Source organism: Myzus persicae, unplaced genomic scaffold, assembly GCF_001856785.1.
Source record: "Myzus persicae strain clone G006 unplaced genomic scaffold, MPER_G0061.0, whole genome shotgun sequence".
NCBI lineage: Eukaryota > Metazoa > Arthropoda > Insecta > Hemiptera > Aphididae > Myzus > Myzus persicae.
This window is the reverse complement of record NW_019100914.1, coordinates 265,989-276,271: the sequence shown is the minus strand read 5'-3', so window position 1 is coordinate 276,271 and position 10,283 is coordinate 265,989. Positions and strand designations below refer to the sequence as shown.

At 28.7% G+C, this 10,283-nt stretch overlaps 1 protein-coding gene across 3 annotated transcripts; it reads left to right on the top strand.

The window, feature by feature from the left end:
• Positions 1-686: 686 nt before the first annotated feature.
• Positions 687-9,202, top strand: LOC111026795 (gamma-aminobutyric acid type B receptor subunit 1). 3 transcript variants are annotated; one of them, XM_022304937.1, is made up of 15 exons: positions 687-1,035; positions 1,727-1,861; positions 2,611-2,781; positions 2,847-3,063; positions 3,142-3,293; positions 3,818-3,950; positions 4,016-4,143; positions 4,199-4,340; positions 4,613-4,763; positions 4,889-5,132; positions 5,209-5,416; positions 6,149-6,405; positions 6,461-6,598; positions 7,108-7,230; positions 8,889-9,202. In XM_022304937.1, exons 1-15 carry the CDS (start codon positions 808-810, stop codon positions 8,919-8,921), a joined length of 2,460 nt encoding a protein of 819 aa, XP_022160629.1. In that variant the 5' UTR covers positions 687-807; the 3' UTR covers positions 8,922-9,202. The 3 variants fall into 3 exon arrangements, with proteins under 3 accessions (XP_022160629.1, XP_022160628.1, XP_022160627.1); XM_022304936.1 differs by having other exon boundaries at positions 7,108-7,303; XM_022304935.1 differs by having other exon boundaries at positions 7,108-7,946.
• The last annotated feature ends 1,081 nt before the right edge of the window (positions 9,203-10,283 follow it).

Genomic DNA, 10,283 nt, shown 5'->3' with positions numbered 1-10,283 from the left:
CATTTGTCAGGTATTTCTGTTATATCTCGTATACTATTTCAAGTATAATTTAATTTTAGGTATCAATCACTTCAAAGATAATTATTCACCAAATATAAATCACAATATGGGTTATAAGACTTAAAATATTGTTTTTAATATTTTGATACCAAATATTTTTATGCATTACATGGGTAAGTTATAACTAAAAATAGGTATAAGTAGCAAAAAAGTATAAGTAATCAATTCTCTTATGAAAATGTTAAACGATTGTTATATCTACATTTTAATATTTAATTTATATTCTAAATTTAATATACATTTATAATATAGCAATTATAATACAAATGTGGAGTAATATTTTCCGGAAACTTGTTTATTTATCAATAGATGAATACCTAGTAAATGAATATGATAAATGTACGCTATTATTATTTTGCATTATGCATAATATCTATGGAAGTAAAAATGCATATCGATTACACCATGGGATTTTACATTAAGATCGTTATGTTGTTGACATCTCATTAGTTATACATATTTGCACCTATTACCTACATTTACCATTGTAGTTGAACCAAACTATCAGTTAGCATAAGAAGTAAATAATATAAATTATTTCTTCCATTTTACCGCATGTTAAGGGTGACAGCATGGAGACCAGCGCTCCACGGACTTTGCGAAAATCAATACCAAAGTCCTTACCCCGGTAAAATCCACTGACACAGAGTGGGACATCTGACCGAACTCGACGTTATGGCTTGTACATTTCAATACAATACCGTTATGTAGACAAATCGGTTTCGTCTCCGTTTACTTATCGGCTAAATGATTCGATTTGCGGTATTCGTGTTTTTACTGTTAACCGATGTTCCGTTTTCAATACAAGAGGAGGATAATGTGCTACACATCGGAGGTATATTCCCGATCGGCGGCAAAGGCGGATGGCAAGGAGGTCAAGCTTGTGAGCCTGCGGTTAGGCTAGCTTTGGAAGATGTGAACAAGAATAGCATTCTGTCCGGATATCAATTGAAATTGCATTGGAATGATAGCGAAGTAAGTATACCTACCACCTAAAGTATTTTGTAATAGGAATATTTACTCCTGCAGTTGTTAATACCTTTAATAAATTTAAATTATTATTTTAATAATGCCCATCTACCTCCTATAAGAATAATACAAATTGAATCAAACGTTTTGCTTTGTGAAATCTAAAATCTTAAATTTATGATTTGATTTTTATTTCTTAATTTTTTGTTTTCATCATAACTTCGAATAATAAGTATTGCATTTAAAATAAATGTAGAAAATCAGTATATTGGCATTATAAAACAATTAATTTTTGAACAAACTATTATAGGTAACTAATATATTATAAACAGTTTTTGTGAATAAAATACACGCCTAATACAATACCTATTATATTATATTTAGAACTAAAGATTTTAAGTTCTACTTCTTACAATCTTAAGCTATACACTATCACTGTATAATATATATAAAACTTAAACAATTATTTAACATTATTTTTTATACATTTGTTAAATAGTATGAATTAGTATTCAAACATAAACATTTTTTTCAGCTTCTGTAGAAATTAATTGAATTTGGTTTTTTTATTATTCTCAATTTAACTTTGACTTCATAGATCAAAAGTTATCTTACACTCTTTCATTTATAATATTAATCGTATAAGTATGCGTAACTTAATACAAATAAAAACAATTGTAATTTGTTCGTTTTCTAGTGTGATCCAGGACTTGGTGCATCGGTAATGTATGATCTACTGTATAACAAACCTCAAAAACTCATGTTATTAGCAGGATGCAGTACTGTATGTACAACTGTTGCCGAAGCTGCAAAAATGTGGAATTTAGTTGTTGTAAGTAAAAAAAAAACAAATAAATAATTTTCTTTAACCGAATGACAACACTATAAATATAATTATTGTGTTATTACACCTTAACAGTTCACATATCTAAATACGAAATAATTTCAATTTATCGGTTAAGTGTGAACAATGCTTTACAAATAAAAAAATTAATGTAAAAAATAGTGTGACATATTTTTTTAGAGCAACATTTTTCATTATCTATTATTAAAGTAAAGCCATTGTTTAGTTTATGACTTTGAAAGTCATATAATACATTCTTATAGTTTACGCATATTCTATACCTACCTATAATTATGTGATACATGATTTTTTTGACAGGTCCTTTCAACTTTTGTTAACCAATTTCGACTGTAACTGTGCTATTGTAATTAGAAAAATCAAAATGCGTAAAAAATCGGGTACAAAATTGAAAAAATACATATTTTATGAATCCCTTCATATTACCAACATACCTACACCCTATCCACTTTATCCCCAAGTCCTATCACTGCATTAGTAGTTTCTTCAATCATTCCAACTTACTTATCCCTCTATATATTGTGCTTATCGTAAAAATATTTCATATAGATTGTATAAATTATAATTTTATATGATAAAAAAAAATAACAATTACGACGTTTTTACGATATTCATTGTACCTTTTTTGAAAATCCCTGTACATAAATATTAAAAAAAATTATTTTAATCTTATTCATGATATAGATATTCATTGTTTGTATCATAACGTTATTTTTCAGTTATGTTATGGTGCCAGTTCGCCAGCATTGTCAGATCGAAATCGTTTTCCCACACTGTTTAGAACGCATCCTTCAGCCACTGTCCATAGTCCAACTAGAATCACATTAATGAAAAAGTTCGAATGGTATAGAATTGCGATTCTTCAGCAAACTGAAGAAGTGTTTATTTCCGTAAGTACTTTTTTAAACAAATTGCAGTGATATATTGGATATTTTAATTACAATTTTATTTGCAGACAGTGGAGGACATTGAGACTCGATGCAAACAAAATGGCATTGAGATAATTACCAGGCAAAGTTTTGTTAGTGATCCAGCTGATGCTGTTAAAAACTTACGCAGACAAGATGCAAGGATAATTGTTGGTTTGTTTTATGTTGTTGCTGCCAGAAAAGTATTATGTGAGATGTACAAACAACAGTTATATGGAAAAGCTTACGTGTGGTTTTTTATTGGTAAACATTTTGAATCATTTTAAATTACTTTGCACATAAAAATGCTATTTAAATGTACGTGTATAAAAAAATATGTAGGGTGGTACGAAGACAATTGGTTTGAAGTTAACTTGGAAAAAGAAGGAATTGGATGTACGAAAGAAGAAATGAGAATTGCAGCTGAAGGTCACATCACCACTGAAGCTCTTATGTGGAATCAAAACATTAACCAAAAGACTATTTCTGGCATGGTAGTATATATATATATTTTTAAATAATTCTACTTCCAGTATAATATTTAAAATGTGTTTGTTCATAAATGAATGCATACTATAAATTATATTTCAATTAATATTCTAAAAGTGAAGGTATAAAGCAAATATATAAACTAGAAATAATTAACTAACTCAAAAACAAGGTAGGTACACGGATGTCAGTTAAACATTTGGATATTTACATATTAATATTGGATTTAATTTATTCAACAAATTTTTAGTTAAAAAAGTTGAACAATATATTTAACTAATTCACTAATATTAAATGAATTTACCAATTTACCAAATGAAACTAAGCACATTATTATTATCTCCGTGACTGTATAAATAAAAGGTAATGCTGTGCACTCACACGCTCAGTTGTGCACAGACCTATGTATGGTGTATACCCAAAGATAAGCACGTATAATATTATTTCAAAATGAACAAAACACCTCGAAATTCTTATATATATCAGACACGTTGAAAATAATAAACACAATGTTTTTCTATCATTTTAGACTTCTGAAGACTTTCGTAAAAGGCTTGAAAATGTTTTAAGATCAGGAGGTTATGCAATTGATCGACACCGTTATCCCGAAGGTTACCAAGAAGCTCCATTAGCATACGACGCTGTCTGGGCTGTAGCGTTGGGTATTGAACAGATTTAAATTAATATTCCGATGTAAATACTAATATTATTTATTTTGAAACCATAGCTTTTAATAAAACTATGGGTATCCTGGAAAAACAAGGAAAATCAATTACCAGTTTTAACTACAACAATAAAGAAATTGCTGACCATATTTATTCAGCTATAAATTCCACTCAGTTTCTCGGGATATCGGTGAGTTTTTAAATAGGAAAAAAATAAAAAATGTATAATTAAAATACAATTTTAGGGTTACGTAGCTTTTAGTTCACAAGGTGATCGTATAGCATTAACGCAGATCGAACAAGTTATCGAAGGAAAATATGTTAAGCTTGGTTACTATGACACACAGTCTGATAACTTGACATGGTTCGATAAAGAGAAATGGATTGGTCAGTATCATAGTTGTATTCTGTATTTAAGAAAACGAAATTCATGTTTTTCACGTTAAACCATTTAAACAATTTTGAATACCCATAATAATATTATATTGACAATAACATTAAATTGTATATTATACTTCAGTCTATTTTTTAATTTTAAAACACTACTTTGATGCACTTTGTTCGTTATATTTATATATTTATTGCTTATATATATTATCTATTTAACCAATCATACTATCCATGTAAAACTGCAAGACTATATTATATATTTCAAATAGGTGGAAAAGTTCCGCAAGACAGAACTGTGATTCGCCGTGTATTGCGCACTTTATCAATACCATTACTGATATGTATGTGGGTAATTACAACTATCGGGATTCTTGGAGCAGTTAGTCTTATTGTATTCAATGTTCTCAATCATCATAGAAGGTATGTACCGAATAAAAATCAATTAGTTGTACCGACGTCTATAAAATATAATATTGTCTATAATAATACCTACCTAATGGATATCGATGAATATTATTCACTATTTATTGATAACATCTTCTCAGGGTTATTGCTCAATCATATCCGGCTTGCAATACAATTATGTTGTCCGGCTGCGTATTGAGTTTGAGCAGTATTTATTTATTTGGCTTGGACGGGCAGATTATATCACCGGCTGTTTTTCCAAACATATGCCAAATAAAAACTTGGGTGTTGTCAATTGGATTTACTTTGGGTTATGGAGCTATGTATAGTAAGGTGTGGAGAGTGCACAGACTGCATACGAGTCAAAAGAAAAACGCAATTAGGGTAATATTAATATAACGTTTTTGTGGGATTTTATTTTCATTTTTATTAATTATTTGGCAATAAATTACGATTCTAGAAAGCTTTGCAGCCATGGAAAATGTATTCGATTGTGATATTTTTACTGGCCGTCGATGTTGCGATTCTATTCCTATGGCAATGTATGGATCCACTGAAGCGCGATATACAAGTATTTCCTATGGAAAATCCTTTAAATAGCAACGATGACATAAAAATAAGACCAGAACTTGAGCATTGCAAGAGTGAAAATCATAACTTTTGGCTAAGTAAGTTTTATGTCTACGTGGTGTTAAACATTTTTTAATTATTGCATGATAATTTATTAAATGTTTATAATATACAGGACAACACAGTTTGAGAATTCGATCAGTAAATACCTGTGATAATAATTCTTATCTATTTGTTCTAATAGTTGTGTACAGTATGTTTGTGATGGATGATATAACATTATCGGAGTTCCCATGTGAATTATTAAATATTGTGGGAAGGAGGTTAGAATTAAATGGCATATTTTAAAATAACCTTATTAGTATCTAATAACTGTAGTACGTTAAATGAGGAGAATGAAGATCAAAAATATCGTTTAAACAAGGAGAAAAGTTGAATCGATAGATCTGTTGAGTTTTTTTTATCTGTGTTTGGTCACTAGTTTTATTTATTTGTGGAGTAGTTTTGGTCCTTTTAGAGTATATTAATTAGTAAAAAGAGTACCTACATTTATGCGGTAAGTTAAGTAATAAACGTATTATTTTATTATTATTGCTATTTACATTACTTGGGTGCCATATGCATATTACTAAGGTATTAATATTTTGGTTGAAATTGTATTTTTAATATACCATTTGGACAAACATGTGGTTTTTAAATGTGTTGGCCAAACGTGTTTTGTTAATTTTGATCAATTATCAACAATTATTAATATTATTTTAGAGCACCTAATATTTTATACAGAAACTAAAAACACCAATATTCTTATTTCATGGTGTTTTTTTTGTTAGGTTTAACATTAAGCTACAAAGGATTGCTTTTACTCTTCGGACTTTTTGTCTCGTATGAAACCAGAAGTGTCAAATTGAGACAGATAAACGATTCACGGTACGTCGGAATGTCAATTTACAACGTGGTCGTTACATGTTTGATAACTACACCCGTCATTATGGTAACGGCATCGCAGCAAGACGCTAGTTTCGCTTTTGTAGCGTTATCTGTTATTTTCTGTTGCTTCCTTTCCATGGCCCTGATATTCGTACCAAAAGTAATAAAGAATGGACATTGAACTGTAGCAGATGAATAAAATATTTAAATTTTAGGTTATCGAAGTGATTCGGGATCCCCACGACAAACCGGAATCTAAATATAACCCCGATGCTGGAATGTCAAAAGAAGACGAAGATAAGTATAAGCGACTTATCGATGAAAATAAACAACTTGCTGCTAAAATAAAAGAGGTACTGGTAATCAACATAATATATCAAATTTTAATTTAGCGATCGTTACAAACAATATTTAAGAGGCGCAGTGTGGCCTAGAGTCTACACTCAGTTGCTTACGCGCTCTGAGTGTACACCCCGGCCAGCGTTGATAGCTCCCGGATGGGTGACCACCCGGGATTTTTAGCAACAAAAAATCCTTGGCTCACATACAATAAGTGTTTCAAACTAACCATCTCAGGCCACAAATAGCTAATGGCGAAAGTTGCCCGGCTTCAGATTAAATATTTTTTTTTGATTTCAGACCAAAAAATGTGTATTCTGCAATAGTAATTTAAACATGTATTTAATTTAACTGTTAGGTAATAGTATAAAAGCATATTTTGGTTTTTTGAATACGATATACCTATTGTTTATTATTGCGTTTTAAAAATAAGTATAAAGTATACTTATTCAACCTAATTAAATGGGAAGGCCATTAAACTACTGTAAACACTTTTAGTTATTATTGTTATTCTATTTTTCAGAAAGAGGAGCGTTTAAAACAACTAAAGTCTGACCTATTCAGTTTAAGGGGCGATACCGATAAGACTGAACTAAAATGGAACGATGAATCGCAGTTAACAGAACATTCGTTCTTATCGCAGTCGGTAAATAAAGATACTTTAATTGTAGCTGATTTCATAACTGGCGAAGGTACATCGGACTCAGCGTTCATTGCTGGTACGGCCACTTCTTATTCTAGAGCTAGTGCTTCAGATATGGAATTCTCTGAGTCTTACTTGTGAATTCTTAGATGATGTATTTACAATAATTTGCTTGAAAACAATCGACCAACAAACAATTTAATCATTTTACTTCATACAGGGTGACTAAAAAAGCTGTTTCTTCGAAAAATAATTTTTAAAATCTTTAGATAAAAGATAAAATAACGATACAATCATCATAGTTAACGAAATGGTACTTAATATACTATATAATAATATATGTATGCATCAAGTAGGTATGAGGTATGAGGAAAACAATTTTCAAATATTTATCAATAATATTTACATTTTACATATAAAGTGAATTTTAAAATACATATTAAATACATTCAACTGACACAATACGTTTAATAGTTGAAATTTTAATTCCAATACACTAAGGCTAATACAATTAATTTAAAAAAAGAGTTTAATGAACTCAACATTTGCAGGTTAACAATTTGGCGTAAAGTAGTTTTTGAAGATCACTTTATTTTTGTTTTAAAATTGAGTTTAAAGGAAACCCTCTTATAACAAAACCTTGTTTCAACATCTTAGATGGTTATTGTTTGATGACAATAAATCATTGATTCTGGTATACCATTTTGCACAGTTACAGCGTAAGTTTTATTTCAGAATATTAAAATAGAAATTATTATTATACTTTTTTTTCACAATATCCTTTATGAGATTTAAATGTTGTATGGGGTTTTTTTTTATTTGATCTATTATACTTTTTGCCATCTACATCTTCTATAATTTAAATATTTTTTTACGGTTCAATAATGTCCATAAGCCTAAGTTACTTACCTATCCATAATTAAATATTATAGACATAGATGTACTTATTTTCAGAAAACTAATGAAAAAATGACTTCAAATTACATTATTATACATTAAATTTACATGTGATTCAACTACAAATAACAAAATGTATTGGGTTTCTACATATCTTAAATAATTGAAGTGGTTGTACTAGGTTTACATTGAAGGCCAATAAAAGTTTTTCTTTCTTAACTTATCAAACTTGCTACACACATTACACACGTCATTATAACTATTATTAAAATTTAAACGTTAAATAATTTACTTTATCATTGTAAAAATAAAATATGAATCAGCTTACACACCATTAAAACTATATATAAAATATATATTATTTTTTATTTTATTTGAGTTGTACCTATGTTTAAATTTTAAATAACAAATATTGATGAATTGTTGTGCATTTATATAATTATTTGATTCAAATTCACCATAAATCATTCGGCATTGAATTCTTACTGATATAAATCATATTTATCACATCGTGTGTTAATTATGCAAAACATATCGGATTACTTTCATAAAATGTTACCATGTTTAAATTAAACGGTTTGTTGTCCTCTAGATATTATAATAATATATGAATAATAATAATTTTTTCTGTAAAAAAAAAAAATACTTTGTTACAAATATTAGTCTACTGTAGTATTGAAAAGTGATTATTAAAAAAAAAAAAATCAAATCTTACAAAAACTACGGGTTTATTATTTTGTTTTTAAAACTGCTGTTTTGCGTAGCTATCAAGAATTGACGAGAACAGTCAAATGTAACCTACAGAATGAGGAGCAGGACACCATCGTTAACACATTATTTGACTCTACAATTAGACGAAAACGAATTTTACATAATTAAAATAAACACCATCTGCTGTAAATGTTATAACATTTTGGTTCATGATATTTTGTTTTCATTTTAAATTTTTTTTCTTGATTATTAAAGGAGAACATCCTACCTGTATTTAGAGGGATTATGTACCATGTTAAGTGTTATTCATTAGATGTTTTGTTTTTTGATAAATGAGAATTTTCTTATCGGATGGTGTGATTTTTTTAACAGAATGGATGTATCTTCTATGACAATGTATGCATATTGAGTAAGTCTCAATGATGTAGAAATGGTAGAATAAGGTAAACAGCTGTTGTTGGTGGTAATAATCACCACTTATAATTTATTATTTTAATTTCTACGTAAGTATGGTACTTATATAATACAAACTCTACGTTAAAACATTCCTATTAATTATTTATAGTATAACGTATAATATGTTAAGTGTTTCTCTTATCTTAATAAAGCTATCGTTATTTTTTTTTAAATAAAAATCGTATTAACTATTTTTTAAAACTTTTTGAATATACATTAAATTATTTAGACCAATGGCCACTTAATGTTTGAAGACGATTGTAAAACATTTATAATAGACACTGAATTCTCTATCGCAGCGGTTCTCAAACATTTTTTTTCACGTACCACTAAAGTATACTATCAATTAGTGGCGTACCATTGATGGTTACAAATAGAAAGATACAAACTTTACATAGTTAAAAACGTTTATTTTAAATAAAAATGCAGTAAAATATTACAATATAGTTATTATTTATTTATTAATACACATTTATTAGTGTTTAAAAATTAAAGAATGAATTAAATAATAAATTTTCAATGAGAACCTTGGATTTGTGGATTTGATATTAGCGATGAAATATCTGGTTCAGTGTTACTTAAGGCCTTCCGTGTACCAACATGTAGTCTTTCGCGTACCACTAGTGGTACGCGTACCACAGTTTGAGAACCGCTGCTCTATCGTAATACATTAGTTATCCTATCATTTCCTACATCAATCATACATAATGTCCGTATTATTATTTTTATTTAACCGTTTGCGGTTGGACATTAATGTTGTGTTGATCGAGTTGATCAAGTTTCAGCAATCGAAGGGTAAGTATCCAACTGAACAAGCATACTCGTTCATTACAATCTTCAATTTTTATTTTTTTAAGACTTTTCTTATAAACTAATAGGGATAACTAATCATTCTACTATGCACTACCTAAAAATTAAAGTTTTTCATCGGCATATTGAGGTAAATCAAATTCCAAAACAATCTATTAAAATGTAAACAACTATAATATTCA